The sequence below is a fragment of the Haematobia irritans genome, chromosome 2 (genome assembly GCF_050003625.1).
Source record: "Haematobia irritans isolate KBUSLIRL chromosome 2, ASM5000362v1, whole genome shotgun sequence".
NCBI classification, from domain to species: domain Eukaryota; kingdom Metazoa; phylum Arthropoda; class Insecta; order Diptera; family Muscidae; genus Haematobia; species Haematobia irritans.
This window is the reverse complement of record NC_134398.1, coordinates 183454492-183475497: the sequence shown is the minus strand read 5'-3', so window position 1 is coordinate 183475497 and position 21006 is coordinate 183454492. Positions and strand designations below refer to the sequence as shown.

Sequence of the window (21006 nt, the reverse complement as noted above, 5' to 3'; positions counted from 1 at the left end):
TAAATTAATAGGAAATAAAAGTCAGGTCGAAGTTTGTATATTCTCCATAAGGCTATGATTGGGAAATTTAAAAATCACATTAACCATCCCAGAAAGACCGACTCACGATACTGAATTAGCAGTATACATTACATATCGACAGTGACAAGGGGACGAAAAGCTCTCGTTGTTCCACCAAATGATAAACCATAATCTATTTCAGCCGAAATTACGAAAGCTATCAACAGTACCAAGGTCTCCAAAACGCTGAGAACTGAAGGAATTTCACTGACGATATTGAAACGCGTATACATATTTATCGGGAGTTGAGTACCTGGCTAGATCCTTTAATTTGTTCCACGAAGCATTCATGTTACTCGACATTTAGAAGGCCAGTCAAAGTTTCGAGTACAGGTGAATTTTTGCATATAGACAGTTCTGGTACCAGTAGCTACTCCTCCCGACAATCAAATTTACCACTTTTGAATACAATACATCGAAATCAAGGCCTTAATTAGGTTAAGGTAGATTCTGTATAGACTATTCACTCCATTGTGATACCACACGCGGTGCACTCTTTCTTATCAATGTGTGCTTTCCGATTCTATTTTTAGTTCAATGATAATATTGGTCCCTTTTTACCGGCATTATCAAGAGGGGATAATCCATTGCTGAAAATCTTTTTGGTGTTGAAATTGAGACGGATCTGAATTCAAGGCAATTGATAGGAACAGCCGTGTCACCCTTTTTCAGAAGATCTTTCCAACCATTCCGCTGTGAAAAAGTTGAAGGCACCCGTGACCAAATCGTCATCCACGCGGTTCAGGCAGCAAATGTTAGATAATGATGATCAATATCCAAGTGGTCATACTCGACAGGCTTTTCATGTCACTTGTCATTTTTTTCTAACGTTTCCGTTTGTTATCCGGAGAGAGCAAACAAGACACTCATCGCGTCAATTAGCTTCTCAACCCCACATTGACCTGCAGAATATGACCAACTAGAACCTTCAAAACCCCTACTGTCTCATTTATATCTCTCACCTCCAATTTTCGGTCTTCCAATATCGAGATCACGACCAACGTATGCCACGGTAACGACGAGTTTCCTCCGGTCGCTGGGGTATTGCTCGCGGGGGAAGGGTCCGTCACAGAAATTTGTTTGTGTAGTGACAGAAAAGGAAAAGACGGTGGTTTACGGTGATATTAAAGTTTTATTTATGGTAAGTCGTCTATAGTATAATATATAATTAGTTGGGCTACGGGTGAGGTGCGTACGGGGTACTGCTTCGATGGAGCTGGTTGGGCTTGATATGGTGGCCTGGTTAAGCACCCGGGCTAGACTGACCACGGGTTTGGTCTGGTCCACGGTATGGTCGTAATGGGCAAGCTGATTGGCGTCGTATCTTAGCACGGGAGTCGGGGTAGGATCTTGCGCTGGCGAATCTGGGTGATGAAATGGCGACCTGGCTAAGTACGCTCCGGAAGACTGGGTGATTAAATGGCGACCTGGTTAAGTACGCTCTGGAAGGCTGGACAGGATAACGCGTTGGCGAATGCGGGTGACTAACTGGCGACCTGGCTAAGTGCTTCGGAAAACTGGGCGATTAAATGGCGACCTGGTTAAGTACGCCCTGTAATCCGGAGAGACGTATGTAGACGAGTCAGTGGTGAGTCAAAGATGGTTCTGTGAAACCTGACGTGGACCGAGTAGAGCTAGAATAATACTAAGCGACGGAAAGCAGCGAACGAACAGTGCTCTAGAGACGAGTAACGACGGAGTGGATAGATGCGACGACACTAGGAATGGTGACCTTGGTAAGTACAGCGTTAATGGGATCGTGTAGATCTGGAGTGACTGCGACCTGGGTAAGTACACAAGTCAACCGAAGGACAGAGACGATGGGATCGTGTAGATCTGGAGTGACTGCGACCTGTATAAGTACACAAGTCAGATGTACTGCGGGCTGTTCGTCTACGGTGCGGCGTGAACACGTGGTGCAACCTAAAACGGTGACCTTGAATAGAGGTCAAGCTGGGACAAAGTCTATGAGATCGAGAAGATCGAAAGTGACTGCGACCTGGGTAAGTACACAAGCCAAATGAAGGTCAGAGACAATGGGATTAACCTTATAGCTTCTCACCGCTTCAGCTATAGTATCCTCATGAATCATTTTCAAATCTGATTCTTTCCGCGGGTGTACTGCGGAGACATCCTGTCGCAGTTCTAAGTTCAGCTTTCTGGCAGGTATGTATGTTATTCCTCTGCGTATCACTTGTCTGAGGTATCCTCACTGGCACTGCATAATTTGGCACTGTCGGGCCAATTGCCTTATAGATAATCAGCAAGGTTTCTTTGTTCACTTCCCAAGAAATATATTCGAGAAATATAATGATCGATGTGCACTAACATATCTACTAAAGAGAGCCTCTATGTCAGACCACAGACCATATACCACAATAGATCTGAACAGAGTTATTGGAGTAATTGTAGTGGTGAACAGTATTGAGTCAACTAAGATGTCCAAATATGACAGATTTTTAATGATTCCTTTATTACGTGACCCACGAAAGAAACACGAAGAAACAGTAAAACGGACAGACAGAAGGACATGGGCAAAATATCTGAGAATACTGTCGAAATTCCATAAATGGACGAGCTTCAAAACACAAGACATCTTTTTATAACTTCTCTCCTATCCTCTTGCCAATAGAATAGAAGAGAAGAAATCCGAAAAATCAAATCCCTTAGAAGGAGAGTACGCAAATCTAAACAATACGATAAGAAAAAAATACCACTTACTAGAATTGATTTCTTTTGTTATACTTGGAGCATCACTAGAGGAATTTTTCGTCGAACGATAACTTTTCGATGATGACGAAGTGGCCGACTGGGTATAAACTCCTGTATCAGGTTTAGTTGATGCCTGACTAGTTATAGAGGAAGCCATTGTTGGTGTACTTTGGATTTGGACATTGTACCTAGAAAAAAATAGAGAAATATTCATGGTTAATTCCCAAATCTTTCAAATGTATTTCTTTGTTTTGGCTTACCCATGGGTATTTGGATTTGATAAATGTATACCACTATCGAAGGGTGCTTCATTTGTTATAGGTGATGGTGTTTCTACGCTACCAAAGGTATTACTTTTAATTTGTTCTAGAGGTGGTGTTGGCCAAGTTATATTTGTACCTATGTGAGCATGGGGGGAAATGTAGTCAAACAAAATTGAAATAGCAATTAGTTGTTGATGTCATTCGTTTTGCGATACGAGGAGGTGTGAGTGACGTCGAAAAAAAGAGCAAATTAGTATCGATTAGTGTACATATGTTTAGTTTATTGTAAGCATGTGGTGATCTGGTAGTAGATGTCCTCCCATCATGATCACCAACATAAATGTTGTTTCTAGTACTACCCAGTGCCAGTGAAAATATATATTTTATTTATATTTTGGAATTAAAGACACGCAAAAGACTTTATGTTGGAGAGCAAGAGAAAAAATTTTGGGAAATATGAAATTAAAAACGAGGAAATGATGAGAAAATATAACGTGGACAATTTGGAAGTGATGTGCGGAAGAACGATGCTCTCCGGTAACGGCTACCCCGACAGCGGTGCGCGATGAGAAGAACTGGGAGATAGTAAAATGGAACATATCCACCGTAAATCAATCCCGAAGAAATCATTCCGACGGCGGTGGGTTCTCAGCACCAGATTTTCCCGATTGGTCCGACTCATCGGTCATCGGCTGCCACATAAATGTACGTGTTGTTTTTGGTACTGGAGAAGGTGCTACCCAGGGAGCCTCCTCCGTTTTCTTCTGATCCACGACAGGACTATGGTACTGTACATTCTGTCGAAACCAGATTTACCACAGTTTCGGAAAGTCCATAATCTTTGCAATTTAATTACAGCGGGCTCCGAGGTGAGATTAGTGAAATTTTGGATTTTATGAATCGGAAGCGAATCAGGGTCGCGGCGATTAAAGAAACGAAGCTGGATGACAATTTTAGCTTACGCTATTGTGATGGATACAACGTACCGCATATATTATGCAGGCATAGCTTTCTTATTACATTATTCCGTGCAGTGTAAACTTTTCCCACTTTTGCCAGAAACTAGTTTAAATTCATGGGAATAGGAGTCGGGTCTATCATAGAGCTGTCGAGATAGAGATATATAAATGAGTATATGCCGTCTGTTGTTATCTGTGCTCCTCGTATAAAAGATTAGCGCTTGGAGTCTCCAATGCCGTCCTTGTATTTTGGCATTCTCTTCCTAGGTAGTGACTAGAGAGACATTGCTTTAACAGAGCAGATCGATGACTCCACGTTTTGCACTGTGAATGAAGTCACCCCCAAGGGGATTAGGGTGATTTCTGCAGTTCTCCAGATATTTCCTTAGCGTCGCCAGATATTTGATCTGATAAATTATGTGTCGTTGCAACCAGTCATTTCACTGGGATCAGATCACCTTTCCATAATTCCTTCCATTGACCAACCATCCGAGTTCATAACCTCTGAACGGCAGAAGTTGATAAACTAAAAGGAAAGCAATATAAACGGCATCAGAGAAACCAAATCGTTTTAGTGAGCTCCCGCCCCTCTCATGTTCATGTTGCTCAAAGGGTGTTCCGGATCATCACCGCTGGTCGAATTGCCCAGGTGTGACCGAACATTCCAGCAAAAGCGTCGTGCTAACCCTGCTGATCCCAAAATGAGGGAGCTGCATCTAAAGATTAGTAAGATAATCGATGAACACAAGCGGACAACACGGTGAGAGCCCATGAAGCAATGTAGCCTAAGTACAGGTAAGTCGAGGTCTACAGTGAGAGCCCTCTCGAACCCTTCTGCAAGGAATAATGGAATCTCAGTCAACTTTTGCGGCGTGACGGTGACTGATACGAAGATGCGAGAAGATTTTAGACCTCATCAACGTAGTAGCCGCTCGGTTCACAACCGCTGCTCGAAGTGTCCAGTGGAGGCCCAACCTCCCAGCGGAAGTGGCGAGACTCGCAGCGAACGTGATGGATGCCTTCGTACTAACCCTGTTGTTCACAAATGTTCCTATAAACAGGGAGTTGAATCTAGACATTAGCAAGATAGTCGACGAACACAATCGGAATATATGGTTAGAGCACCTGAAGTAATATAACCTAGGCACCGGAACAGGTATCTTGTGATCAACAGTGAGTTTATTTTTCCCAGAGGCTCAATTTCCTAGCAGAAGCGGTGGGACTTGCAGACGAACGTGATGCATACCGTCGTACTAGTCCTGCTGTTCCTATAACCAGGAAATTGAATCTAAAGATTAGCCAGATAGTCGACGAGCGCAAGCTCGTGATTAGATCACCTGGAGCAATGTAAGCTAGACACAGGCATATCAGTTTTAGTCTATAATAAGAGCCTTCTCGAACCCCGCTACAAGCACTAATGAGTTCTCAGTCACTTTTAGCGTCGTAACGGTGACTACGACGAAAAGATGCGACAGGTGTTTAAACCGACAGTTTATTGACCATCTTGAGAGTGACAAGGAGAGCAATTTGTCCATTCGTGGGCTCCGAGCCAGCCACAAAACACAATTTCTCCGTTGTCAACATCGCAAACCCATCCAAGGCGTTGGGCTCCAACGGAATTTCAAAGGTAATGTAGAAGCATCTAGAACTACTGGGAGTTCAGTACTCGACCAGACTTCTCAATTTGTCCTTGGAATCAACCATTATACCCATGTCTGGGTAGTTTCATTACACTACTGAACCCAGCCAAAGACTCGAGCAAGAATGAATCTACAAACCGTTCTCTCTCGCCAGTAGCCAAGACAATTGAGGCACTACTTCTCCCGAGTCTTGTAGAGAACTTTCCAGCTGTTAACATCCCATAAAGTTCTTAGGCAGGCCCTCTCTGTTATTCCGAGAGGTGTTTTTGACCTTAAAAGACCAAAGAAGGCATGTAGGATAATTTCCCATAGCCGAATGGAATCGAAAATGCGCCCACCTGACAAAACTACGATGATATAGCTGGTTTTGTCAGATAAATTTGGGGTTCTTTTTCATCGCGGTCGAACCAAAAGTAAAGGAAGTAGGGCTTTCGGCATCATCCAAATTGTAAACGTTTAGTTAAACATAATTTAAAATCAATACGAAATAGCATGCCTTATTGACGAACAGAAAATTATACTAAATTAGTAGGGTGCATGATGAGAAATTATTGTTTAAAAAATTTTAGGACAACATCGAGATTATTTTTTTCGAAAAAAATAGGATAAATGTGAATTTGGCAGAAAAAAATTGTGTGTAGTTAAGTAAGTTTCTGAACAAAAACAAAAAAAGAAATATTACAATTTTGACAAAGAAAGCAAAGATGAAAATATAGAACTAAAGAAACAAAGAGCGCGAATTACTCAAAGAAATGAGAGCGAGAGAGAATGAGGAAAAGAAGAAGAGAAGAAATAGAAGGACCGTAAATAAAAAAATCAAAAATACTCTTACTATTTATATGTAAATCATCACCCAAACTAGCTGAATCAGGTAAGACACTTTCAGCATCACCACCACTTGATTCCTTACCGGGTGTTGGAGACGGCATAACAAATGTCACCTCAATTTGGGGCACAACACAACCCAATATCAATGATTTGCTAGTGTTTTGCTGAAAACAAGAAGAAGATAAAAACAAATGTTTATAAAATTATAGCAAAGTCCTTTTGGTGGTGATGTTCCAACCTTTTGTAATATTCTTTCAGCATCCAGTGACAAATAGGTGGACATTTCACTAAACTCCTCACCCAACCGTAATAGAAACAAATATTGATAGTGGTCGATTTGTACACTAACCAAATTCGAAATATGGGCAATGGCATGGACATCTGCTGTACGTTCCGTACTTGCTGAGGTTTGTGATTTGCGTTCAGCATGTATATCTTCTTCACTGTCCAGGAAAGGATTACGTGGTAGCCTAGGCGCTGTTGTATTACTATTGGCATAATCTAAACGATGGATATTTGCTTCCTTTGCTGTTGAAGCTGCAGATTGTGAAGCATCATCATCACCACTACCCTTGCGACTACTTGTTTTACTTTGGGGCTCATTTGTGGGCATTGCTCCGGTGCCCGAGTGTAGCCACAGTGTTATGGGTACGGCATCAACAAATGGTATGGTTTTATTGGCGCCCAACGAACGGGCACCCATAAAATCAATCCATACCGGATCAAATTTTATACACCAGACATCTCTTGGTTCAGACCACATAGCATAACGTGATAAATTTTGCTGGGATGCCGATTTTGGTATAGATGAAGAACGTTGATTCTGTTGCTGACCATTTGAGCCTGCGTTTGTGGCTATCATTGGACCATCTGCCGAAGCACTCACATCCGTAGCGGCCACATGCGATAGTATACGATCTGTTACTATACACATATCACCACTAGCCGAGGGAAATCCAGTACCGAAGACCAAAGAACCCTCTTGCAATGAATGTAAGGCTTGGGCAAGATCCGCACGAGATGAACCCATTTCACGTATATTGGTTAAAGCAAATCTTGATATTTGTATTTGCATCATTTTCGGACGATCCTTTTGATTGGGCGTCTCCAAAGAGGATTCAATTACAATGCGAGGCATTATGGCCTCAACTTTAACATCCATATACATTAGACTAGGCTCATTGTCGGGTTCTTCATTATACAGGGAAAATTTGGAGGAACCCTTTAGCGTAGTGGTCTGTGAACCATGCGATCCGATGGTGGACGGTGATCCAGGAGCTGCTGAATTTGTTGGTGAGATGGCCATGCTGGTACGCAATAGACTCTCATGTAGATTCAAAGCAAAGGAATTTAACCATAAAATCGAGCATAAATCGAAATGTATTTGCAAGGGATTAATGTGGACGAAGACTTTGGATGGAGGTACTGAAAATATATATAAGAGAGAGAGTGAGTGAGTGAGATAGAAATATCCCATAAACATTGAGTTTCAATATGGAATACTTACAGGGAAATATAAAATCTCCAGGATAATAGAAATACGTAAATTCCGCATGTATTATAGGCATTTCCGCTGGGAATGAATACCGATCTTTATCACCTATAAAAGAAAAAGACATCGTCTTTACTCTTAAAATGTTATGTGACAAAAGGAATTATGGCTGCTAACCGGGTATAGACAGAACACAAAGTAAATGTAAAATTAATGAGAATTAACATATATTTTTTATTTGTAATGGATGCCATCAGAAGTTTCAAAGCACTTAAATCACCGAGTGCCATTGGATGTTGCCGGCACTATCACAAAACCCCATTTATGGGAAGTTTGCTGCAACCCTTAAAGTCCATTGCCATACTTAGTATATTTGATGAGTAGTGGACAACTTGATCTTGAGAAAAACTTCAATGTAAGATCGATCCTACATAAAGTGAAGTATAGGTGCCTCAGGCCAAAAATGCACTTTTTCCAAGCACGTCAGCATTTTCATATTTATGGACAACTGAGACCAGTTCCAGAGATTCGAAACTATAATAAACTAGGCAAACCCAGAGGCGATCCCACCAGAGCTCCGGAGGATTGGGACACTTACAAGATGAATATGAGAGGTTATAAACGACAACTGAGAAGGGCTCAGTATAACTCTTGGATTGATTACTGTAGCAGTATTGAGAATACGTCCGAGGCTTCCAGACTACGGAAGGTATTAGCATCCACTAACTCCGCTCCAGGTTTCATTAAAACATCGGAGGGCAATTGGACAACGTCCAGTGAGGAGACGTTGAAGGTACTTTTGGACACATTTTCCTAGAAATCAGCCGGTTGAACCAAGTTCTGGCGGGGCAACAGAGGCTCAGCGGTCATTTCCTATCGAGGAAATTGTATCGGAATCTACACACAAAAAATTTTTTTTCTGATTCAATCACGAAATTAATTGATCCAATTAATTTTTAATTGAAATGTCTTCAATCACAGAAATGATAGTATCAATTAAAAAATTAATTGAAGGTCAATTAAAAAGTTAATTGATCCAATTAAAAAATTAATTGATACTATTATTTTTGTGATTGATTTTTGTTTTAATTAAAAAAATTTGTTGAATCAATTAAATTTTTAATTGAATATTTTTTAAAACTCAATTAAAATTTTAATTGGAAAAATTTTTGTGAAATTTTTTTGTGTGTAGAATAAAGTGGGCTTTAAATAGTTTTGGACCATTCAAATCCCCCAGACCTGATGGAATTACACCGGCGGAGTTATAAGCAGTGACTGACAGGATATATCAACTTAGCGTATATTCCAGGAAAGTGGAGGGAAACAAAAGTCGTTTTCATACCTAAAGCGGGAAAAGGCCCCATTTAAACCTCAACCGCACATATGCTAGTGTTCACAAGACGTCAGATATCACTCCTGATATCTGCTATAACGGGTCGCTGCATTTTGCAAAAACTATTGGGAGCCACCGTGGTGCAATGGTTAGCATGCCCGCCTTGCATACACAAGGTCATGGGTTCGATTCCTGCTTCGACCGAACTCCAAAAAGTTTTTCACCGGTGGATTATCCCACCTCAGTAACGCTGGTGACATTTCTGAGTGTTTCAAAGCTTTTCTAAGTGGTTTCAATGCAATGTGGAACGCCGTTCGGACTCGGCTATAAAAAGGAGGTCCCTTGTCATTGAGCTTAACATGGAATCGGGCAGCACTCAGTGATAAGGGAAAAGTTCACCAATGTGGTATCATAATGGACTGAATAGTCCAAGTGAGCCTGATACATAGGGCTGCCACATAACCTAACCTAACCTATTGGCGCGAAGTATAATGACTACTGTATGAGCTGTCATGATGCGGAGGAAAAGGAATCAATTAAACCTCTTGTGTGAGTGTCCCTCTTGTGTGAGTTTCCCGCATTTTCGTTTTTGGAACAATCTGGTTGGTTCAACAGAAGAAAATAATCGAGAAGGTTCAGCGGTCAAGACTAGAAGTGCCCATATGTAATAGGTACTTTTAGTTAATGTGGCATCACAATGGACTGAATAGTCTAACTGAGCCTGAAACTTAATCGGGCTGCCACTTTAATCTAACCTAACCCAGAGGCGAAGAAAGATATAAAAACGCTGCATATAATAAGTAGACCGAACACACATAAAGTTAAGCTTATTTACCCTTAAGAGGCACTATTGTGAGTGAAGACTATGTACTGACAATGGAAGCTGATTTGAACTTGATCTTCACCAAGGCAAAACAAGGCCAGGAATATAAATTTAATCCGAATAAGACTAATATATGCTTAGGAGTAACGTTTGATAAAAAAAAACTGAATTGCAAGGTGCCAACTCAAGACCTCTCACACTAGTAGCTACACTCGATGACAAGAACGCTTCCAACAGTCTGAAATATAATGATTTACTTGCGGGCCGAAATCCAGACATTTATGTTCCAGTAGACTTTATGAACATAATAAAGAATTACCTAAAATACAGTGTCCTAAAGGGTGATACGATCAAAATTTGGTCAAGGGAAAACGCGTGTAAATCGGTGAAATCGTTTATTTAAAAAATCAATTAAATTTCTTTTTCAAGTTCAATTAGTACAAAATTCAGGAAAAATATTCAGTTAGGCTTTCGCTTTTCCAAATCCGAATTGCCGGGCCTCACGCTTGACACCTGCCATCAGATTTTGTACAGCCACCTTGTCCACCTTCTTCGCCGCAGGAAGCCAGTTTGCCTTGAACTGCTGCTCGTCCTTAGCAGTTTTTTTTTGGTCTTCTTTAGGTTCCGCTTGACAATAGCCCAGTATTTCTCAATTGGGCGGAGCTCTGGCGTGTTGGGAGGGTTCTTGTCCTTGGGAACCACCTGCACGTTGTTGGCGGCGTACCACTCCATGGCCTTTTTACCGTAAGCAAGATGCCAAATCCAGCCAAAACAGTACGGAACAACCGTGTTTCTTCAGGAAAGGCAGCAGACGTTTATTCAAACGCTCTTTCACGCAAATTTCTTGGTTGACAGTCCCGGAAGCTATGAAAATGCTGCTTTTCAAGTCACAGGTACAGATGGCTTGCCAAACCAGATATTTCTTTGCGAACTTTGACAGTTTTATGTGCTTGAAAATATCTGCTACCTTTCCCCTTCCTTTTGCCGTGTAAAACTCCTGTCCCGGAAGCTGCTTGTAGTCGGCTTTGACGTAGGTTTCGTCGTCCATTACCACGCAGTCAAACTTCGTCAGCATCGTCGTGTACAGCCTCCGCGATCGCGCTTTGGCCGTCGTATTTTGTTTATCATCGCGATTTGGAGTCACTACCTTCTTGTAAGTCGATAGTCCGGCTCGTATTTTGGCTCGATGCACGGTTGTAGACGATACACCCAGCTTATTTGCGGCATCTCGGAGAGAGAGGTTAGGGTTTCGCTTGAAACTACCGGCAACTCTCTTTGTCGTCTCAGCGGCTTCCGGTTTTCGATTTCCCCCCGATCCAGACTTCCTGGCTGTCGATAAACGTTCCCCAAACACTTTAATTACATTTGTAACGGTTGATTTGGCAACTTTTAGCGATTTGCCAGCTTTGCGTGCGAGTAGCTCGGATTTTCGCGATGCGCGAGCAAAATTTTGATACGCTGCTCTTCTTGCTTGGACGGCATTTTGACAAAATCAAAATAGGAGCAACATTCTACACACACACACCTTCAAAATGAGGGGTGTTCAGGTTTTTTAAATGCAAAATTGAAAGAAATACGTCAAGTTTATATTGACCAAATTTTGACCGTATCACCCTTTAATTTACAATACGAAGGAAAAAACAGGAATATAACATCAGGTGGATCTCAAGGATCAATACAGGGCCCCAATCTTTGAAATATTAGTTACGATGTGATCATGAGGATACAGTAGTTGTGAGTAATTGAACTATACAGCGAATCAAGCAACATAGATAACATCACAACTGAACAGAATAATGTCCAACATAGGCGGGTCCTAAATTATGAACAGCTAAATTTCTTACAGCTGATGTTGAATGCGGGACAAAATGAATAAAAGAATTTTTGCGTACTACATAAATTTGATGGCACATTTCATGCAAGATTTATCTTATGGAATATGTAGAATCATATGTTCCTGAGTTAGACATATAGGGCTAAGACGATAAGAGAATAAATGATCCCATTACAAACTAAATGGAAGCTTAAGATACTTCCTTCCAGCTATCCAAAGATGAGGTACCCCGTTTGGAATACAATAATACCTTTTGGGAGCATAGATGGATAGCTTCCAAAAGGTTCCTACGATATCCATATACCATTAGCTCGGGTGTAATATGTTCCTCTGAAGAACTCGACCAATGCTTTGTCAATTTTAAAGTAAATGAGAGCTTAAGATACTTCCTTCCAGCCATCCAAAGATGAAGTACCCCGTTTGGAATACAGGAACCTTTTGGGAGCATAGAGGAATAGCTTCCAAAATGTTCCTACGATATCCACATACCATTAGCTGAGGTGTAATATGTTCCCCTGAATAACTCGACCAATGCTTTGTCAATTTTAAAGTAAACGAGGAAGAGTATGGTATGCCCTTCCCCACCTAAATGTAAAAAAGACAACAGCCATTGAAAACATTGAAGCAGTGAAGAAACTGATTTTGGATAATCGTCGAATCCCAATCAGAGATTTTGCTGATGATATTGGCATATCGTTCAACTCATGGCAAGTAACTTTAACGGATATTTTAGGCAAGAAACGTGCAGCAGCGAAGATTGTTCAGAAATTTGGAGTAAAAACAGTGTCGCATGGACATAGCTCAGGAGCTGTTATACCTTATTAACGACGATCCAGATTACCGCAAAGAGGTCCAGTGTTCAAAACAAATATGCTTTGAACATGGAATATCACAGTCGTTGATATTCCTGATAATAAATTATGTCCCTAAAACGATTATGAAGGGCAATTTAGCCATTACCCACTGGAGATAACGTATGTTAACTGCATCTGGTTGTCTTAGGGTGGTTTCTCTTATAAGTGTCTTATGTGTCGTTGTGTTTTTTGATATTCTTTGCTTAGAAAACCCCAATAAAACACAGCTGCATATGTTTATTTAGGATAACGATAAGATTATAGGATTAGCATGTGTTACCTCTAGAATAGATTTAAGATTTTCATTATTCTAGATGTAAGTTTTTATTCAATAAAGTTATTAGTATTCATTTGGAATCCAAGAAGAACAGTACGTTTTTATACCCTCCACCATAACTTTGTCATTCCGTTTGTAACACATCGAAATATTGCTCTAAGGCCCCGTAAAGTATATATATATTCTGGGTCGTGGTGAAATTCTGAGTCGATCTAAGCATGTCCGTCCGTCCGTATGTTGAAATCACGCTAACTTCCAAACGAAACAAACTATCGACTTGAAATTTGGCACAAATAGTTGTTATTGATGTAGGTCGGATGGTATTGAACGTATAGCCCCCATACAAACGGACCCCCAGATTTGGCTTGCGGAGCCTCTAAGAGTAGCATATTTCATCCGACCTGGCTGAAATTTGGTACATGGTATTAGTATATCGTCTCTAACAACCATGAACAAATTGGTCCATATCGGTTCATAATTATATATAGCCCCTATATAAATCGATCCCCAGATTTGACCTCCGGAGCCTCTTAGAGGAGCAAAATTAATCCGATCCAGTTGAAATTTGGTACATGGTGTTGGTATATGTTATTTAACAACCATGAAAGAATTGGTCCATATCGGTCCATAATTATATATAGCCCCCATATAAACCGATCCCCAGATTTTACCTCCGGAGCCTTTTGCAGGAGAAAAATTCATCCGATCCGGTTGAAATTTGGAACGTGTTGTTAGTATGTGGTCTCTAACAAACACGCAAGAATTGATCCATATCGGTCCATAATTATATATAGCCCCCTTTAAATCGAAGCAGGAACCGTTGACTACATCAAACAGTGAGTCTCAGAAGTGTTTCGACGATTGGAAAAAGTAACGGTTATTTTCTTATCAGACCGCGTATAGACAGTGATGTAAAAACCGGACTTCCAATGTAATGGGCTGCGTAGAAGCCGAGCTATCACCAGGCTGATACAACAACAACAGTACCTCCATAACTCGGGGGAAAGAGCGGCCACTTTTTTCTAACACGAATCACTTATTAAAAAGCCCTCTCTTTACGTCAAAATATCAAGAAATTAGATGCAGTATTTTAGTCGTGGGATTAATCTTTGCCTAGTAAGGAAACGATCGGAAATTAATGTCGGCAAATGTGGGGGTCCTCTCCCTGACAGATAATAAAAAATGAGGACATAAATTTGCATAACTTGATCATCTCCATTTTCCTGAGCATTGGAAGTAAATCGTTTCTGAATCTTCAGAACTTATAGAACGGAACATAGAGACAAACAAAAATTATTTATAGCAATATTATAATTATACTGCTTAGTCATCAAGAGGTTAGTAAAATACACAAAAAAACATTTTGAATTAAAACAATAATGCAACAAAAACTTAAATATTTACATAAATGTGTTACAATTTAATAACAAAAAACATATTACTTATTAAACCGTATACGACATTCAGACAAAACATAAGTAGACGGAAGTATTAAAATCAATAATCGAAAGAACTTGAAAAAAATCACCTGGTTTCATTTTCCGTTTATGTTGTGCTATAGATACAATTTTATAACCAACACGATGTAAATATGTTTGATGTAAATACGAAGCAAAAAATAAACATAAATCGCAGATCGAGTTATAAAAATCGAGTTCACAAAAAGTGTTGGTAAATGGGTCAGTATCCGGATTAGTATATCACATATTGTTTTTTTATTATTTTTTTATAAAAACACAATCAAAGTCATTTGTTGTGATTGAAATTAACATAAGCAATATTGGAAATAAAGCATTTTTTACAATAGTTTTCATATGGAGGAAGAGATAGAAACATCATTGAAGAAATTAGTTATTTTTTTTTTTTGTGGGAATTTAATAAATTGCATTGAAATAATATGTATAGTGTGATGGGATTGGATAAATGATACTGTAACAGTAAAGAAATGGAAATATTTCATGGAAGTTGCTAAACAGTGGTAAATTAAGAATATTTTTTTTTTTTTGGAAATCAAACCCCGTGCATCAAAAGACTATGATGAATTTTTTCCCTAGTCAATGCGAAGAACCGACAGCTCTATCTTTTCTATAAAAATAACATATTGACAAAATTTTGAAAAACTTTTCTATAGAAATAAAATGTTGACAAAATTGTCTATAGAAATAAAATGTTGACAAAATTTTCGGTAGAAATAATATTTTGACAAAATCTTCTAAAGAAATAAAATGTTGATAAAATTTTCTATAGAAGTAAAATTTTGACAAAATGTTCTATAGAAATAAACTTTTGACAACATTTTTTATAGAAATAAAATTTTAACAAAATTTTCTATAAAAATAAAATTTTGACAAATTTTTCTATAGAAATAAGATTTTGACAAAATTTTCTATGGAAATAAAATTTTGACAAAAATTTTCTATAGAAATAAAATTTTTATAACCCAATTTTCTATGGAAATAAAATCTTGTCAAAAACTTCTATAGACATAAAATTTTGACAAAATTTTCTATAGAAATAAAATTTCGACAAAATATTCTATAGAAATAAAATTTTGACAAAAATTTCTATAGAAATAAAATTTCGACAAAATATTCTATAGAAATAAAGTTTTGGCAAAAATTTCTATAAAAATAAAATTTTGACAAAAATATCTATAGAAATAAAATTTTGACAAAATATTCTATAGAAATAAAATTTTGACAAAATTTTCTATAGAAATAAAATTTTGACAAAATTTTCTACATAAAGAAAATTTTGACAAAATTGTCTATAGAAATAAAATTTTGACGAAATTTTTATTTAGAAATAAAATTTTGCCAAAATATCCTATAGAAATAAAATTTTGACAAAATTTTCTATAGAAATAAAATTTTGACAAAATTTTCTATAGAAATAAAATTTTTACAAAATTTTCTATAGAAATAAAATTTTGACAAAAATTTTTATAGAAATTAAATTTTGACAAAATTTTCTATAGAAATTAAATTTTGACAAAATTTTTTATAGAAATAAAATTTTGATAAAATTTTCTATGGAAATAAAATTTTGACAAAATTTTCTATAGAAATACAATTTTGAAAAAATTTTCTATAGAAATACAATATTGACAAAATTTTCTATAGAAATAAAATTTTGACAAAATTTTTTATAGAAATAAAATTTTGAAAAAATTTTCTATAGAAATAAAATTTTGACAAAATGTTCTATAGAAATAAAATTTTTACAAAATTTTCTGTAAACATAAAATCTAGACAAAAACTTCTATAGAAATAAAATCTTGACAAATACTTCTATAGAAATAAAATTTTGACAAAATTTTCTATAGAAATAACATTTTTACAAAATTTTCTGTAAACATAAAATCTAGACAAAAACTTCTATAGAAATAAAATCTTGACAAATACTTCTATAGAAATAAAATATTGACAAAAATTTCTATAGAAATAAAATTTTGACAAAAATTTCTATAGAAATAAAATTTTGACAAAAATTTCTATATATATTGACAAAATTTTCTATATTAATAAAATTTTGACAAAATTTGCTATAGAAATAAAATTTTGACAAAATTTTCTATAGAAATAAAATTTTGACAAAATTTCTATAGAATAGGTTAGGTTAGGTGGCAGCCCGATGTATCAGGCTCACTTAGACTATTCAGTCCATTGTGATACCATCACTGAGTGCTGCCCGATTCCATGTTAAGCTCAATGACAATGGACTTCCTTTTTATAGCCGAGTCCGAATGGCGTGCCACATTGCAGTGAAACCACTTAGAGAAGCTTTGAAACCCTCAGAAATGTCACCAACATTACTGAGGTGGAATAATCCACCGCTGAAAAACTTTTTGGTGTTTGGTCGGAGCAGGAATCGAACCCACGGTGGAATAAAAATTTGACTAAATTTTCTATTGAAATAAAATTTTGACAAAATTTCTATAGAATAAAAATTTGACAACATTTTCTATAGAAATAAAATTTTGACAATATTTTCTATAGAAATAAAATTTTGACAAAATTTTCTATAGAAATAAAATTTTGACAAAATTTTCTATAGAAATAAAATTTTGACAAAATTTCTATAGAATAAAATTTTGACATAATTTAAATGTATAGAAATAACATTTTGACAAACCCAAATGCAACCCAAATAAATTCAATAATTTTTTACTTGAAATTATTCTTAAAATTTCCAAGCAAATATTTCCATTTTGAACTACTAACCAGCTAACTGTTTTTATCCCTATAATCCCATTTTTTATCTCTGGAATAGTGTCAGTGTATTTTTCCATAAATTTTGTATGTAAGTGTGAATACGTTTGCTCTATAAAATCATTTATATGTGTATTTGTGTACAATACATATACATATAGAAAAATACATATGGAATATATTCATATACAGTAACCACTTACCCGATATAAACTCTTTTGGCATTTGTTTTTTACCCGATGTGGTCACCCGATACAATTGAAAATCTTCGATACGTAAAATAACACATGAACTCATTAGCTTGGCTAAATTATCCAATATAGATTTTTGTTGATAGCTCTGTGACATATGACTACCAGCCGAACCGGAACCAGCCGATCCTGCTGATCCAGCATTACTAGCCACTTGCGTTGGTGTACTACTGCCGGTCGAAGCAGAAGTTTGGGATTTATTGGCCGCATATGATGTTGCTAGATTTGCAGCATTAAGAGTAACGGGTGAATTCGGTGTGCTACGTTCCAAAGGGGCATGTGTTGAAGGACGATTTGGTTGACTTAGATTTAGAACCGATTCACGAAAGGCATTTAAGGATTCTTTAAGCCAGAGAGCTGGTGATACAGAGGCTTCTTTATATCTATCAAAGAAACAGAAGAAAGAATGAATGTTTGTCATAGTAATGCGTTGGAAATTTTTTCTAGCGTTTCTCACTTACTTAGCCCAATGAGATCTATCCGATTTGGCCAAATGATAGGGATAATAATCCACTTGAAATGCTTGAACGGAAATTTGTAAAGCCCCACCCTTATCGAGATCAGGATAACTTGAACGGCCATCTGAAAAAATAACCAAAAACGAATTAGTAATCGAAAATAATCATATCTATTAGTAGACCCAGAGTAAAGCTTATATACATATAAGGAGTTTTCCAATAAGAGGTGTTATTTGTAATTCGTTAATTCAATGGTTATTGTTGTAAAAGTATGACCACTAAGATGGGATTCGTCCAGAGTGATCTGCTGGTGTGACGAGTAGGTTTGACTGGGAAAGTGGAAATGTGACGCGTGTTATGTGGTCCTTGATTACAGATAGGAAAGATGTCATCTGTAATCAAGGGTCTGATCTTAGATAGGCTAAAACTACCCTTGAAGGCTGTGGGAGGTCTCTTTCCCTCGGTGCTATCTGCCGATCATAGCATCCTGTTCGGACCCCGAGAACAGGATTAATTACACCTAGATTAGGTTAGTTGTCAGCCCGATATATCAGGCTCACTTACACTGTTCAGTCCATTGTGATAACACAGTGTTGAACTTCTCTCTTATCACTGAGTGCTGCCCGATTCCATGTTAAGCTCAATGACAAGGGACCTCCTTTTTATAGCCGAGTCTGAATGGTGTTCCACATTGCAGTGAAACCACTTAGAGAAACTTTGAAACACTCATAAATGTCACCAGCATTACTGAGGTGGTATAATCCATCGCTGAAAAACTTTTTGGTGTTCGGTCGAAGCAGGAATCGAACCCACCATCTTGTGTATGCAAGGCGGGCATGCTAACCATTGGCTCCCTTAACCAGACCTACCTATTTTGCTGTCTGATCTAGAGGCTCTATTTTGTACCGCTAGATCCTACGCTCTACATAATGTAGATCAACCCTTACATCCCTGAGTGCTGCTAGTCCCTCTATACGAGTAGGATGATGGTTTGGATGATTACTGCGATAACAACCTAGGATATATTGCCACTGTTGCCACTTGAGCCAAAAATAATTTACAAAAAATTGGAGAAAACCTTACCAAAACAAGTACCAAAGAAAAAACATTATTTGTCATAATTTTTTTATTTCTATAGAAAATTTTGTCAAAATTTTATTTCTATAGAAAATTTGGTTAAAATTTTATTTCTATAGAAAATTTGGTAAAAATTTTATTTCTATAGAAAATTTGGTCAAACCTTTATTTCTATAGAAAATTTGGTAAAACTTTTATTTTTATTTCTATAAAAAATTTTGTTTCTATAGAAAATTTTGTCATAATTTTATTTCTATAGAAAATTTTGTCAAAATTTTATTTCTATAGAAAATTTTTTCGAAATTTTATTTCTCTAGAAATTTTTGTCAACATTTTATTTCTATTGAAATTTTTGACAAAATTTTATTTCTATAGAAAAATTTATCATAATTTTATTTCTTAGAAACTCTTGTCAAAATTTTATTACTATTTAAATTTTTGACAAAGTTCTATAGAAAATTTTGTCAGCATTTTATTTCTATAGAAAAATTTGTCGAAATATTACTTCTATAGGAAAATTTATTAAAATTTTATTTCTATAAAAAATTTTGTCAAAATTTTATTTCTATAGAAAATTTTGTCAAAATTTTATTTCTATAGAAAATTTTGTCAAAATTTTATTTCTATAGAAATTTTTGTCGAAATTTTATTTCTTTAGAAAATTTTGTCGAAATTTTATTTCTATAGAAAATTATGTCAAAAATTGGGCCATAACTACCACCGGAGGTCTTTTTCCTTCGGTGCTGTAGGCAGTGATCGGAATTCTAGAACGGGATTAACCTTTTAACCGCTTCAACCACAGTATTCTCATGAATACTGTTCCGACCTGCCTGGTATGCTGTCTGATCTAGACACAATCTTCTATAGCGCTGGATCTCGCCCTTTAGATAATGTAGATCAACCCAAGATTCCTGGGTCAAAATTTTATTTCTATAGAAAATTTTTTCGAAATTTTATTTCTCTAGAAATTTTTGTCAACATTTTATTTCTATTGAAATTTTTGACAAAATTTTATTTCTATAGAAAAATTTATCATAATTTTATTTCTTAGAAACTTTTGTCAAAATTTTATTACTATTGAAATTTTTAACAAAGTTCTATAGAAAATTTTGTCAGCATTTTATTTCTATAGATAAATTTGTCGAAATATTACTTCCATAGGAAAATTTATCAAAATTTTATTTCTGTAGAAAATTTTATCAAAATTTTATTTCTATAAAAAATTTTGTCAAAATTTTATTTCTATAGAAAATTTTGTCAAAATTTTATTTCTATAGAAATTTTTGTCGAAATTTTATTTCTATAGAAAATTATGTCAAAAATTGGGCCATAACTACCACCGGAGGTCTTTTTCCTTCGGTGCTGTAGGCAGTGATCGGAATTCTAGAACGGGATTAACCTTTTAACCGCTTCAACCACAGTATTCTCATGAATACTGTTCCGACCTGCCTGGTATGCTGCCTGATCTAGAGACAATCTTCTATAGCGCTGGATCTCGCCCTCTAGATAATGTAGATCAACCCATGATTCCTGTGATACTACTTTGACAACATATAATTGTGTCTACGGTCCTGGTCTGCACATAAAGGTGATCCATGGGTGTACTCCGCTGACATCCTGTGGCCTTTCTAAGGACAGCTTTCTGGCAGGTATGTATGTATATGAAATAGAGGGTAGGTAAAGGTTGAACAGTGCCGGAGATATCATTCCACCTTTGGGAACTCTCTGTTTCACTCAATGCGGCCTTGACTTCTTATCCCTAAATTCCACATACGACTGGCGCCCGCACCTGTAACTTAGAACCCAATGCTTGGTTCCTGCCGATAGGGACGTGTTATCAATGTCTTCAAAGAGTCTGGCATGGTTGACCGTATCGATTCCAAGGACAAATTGAGGAGTCTGGACAAGAACTCAACTCCCAATATTCCCAGATG

General features: G+C 37.0%; 1 protein-coding gene across 3 annotated transcripts in view; it reads right to left on the bottom strand.

Annotated features, from left to right (window-relative positions):
* The window catches only part of LOC142226779 (bridge-like lipid transfer protein family member 3B), a 156952-nt gene that overhangs the window by 41191 nt on the left and 94755 nt on the right, over positions 1-21006 (bottom strand). For all 3 annotated transcript variants that reach the window (XM_075296983.1, XM_075296984.1, XM_075296985.1), the window contains exons 6-13: positions 17999-18119; positions 17490-17920; positions 14604-14630; positions 7970-8062; positions 6701-7887; positions 6467-6626; positions 3033-3171; positions 2782-2960 (exon numbers count right to left, since the gene is read on the bottom strand). In XM_075296983.1, the coding sequence (XP_075153098.1) occupies positions 2782-2960; positions 3033-3171; positions 6467-6626; positions 6701-7887; positions 7970-8062; positions 14604-14630; positions 17490-17920; positions 17999-18119 (2337 nt within the window). The remainder of the gene's footprint in view (positions 1-2781; positions 2961-3032; positions 3172-6466; positions 6627-6700; positions 7888-7969; positions 8063-14603; positions 14631-17489; positions 17921-17998; positions 18120-21006) is intronic.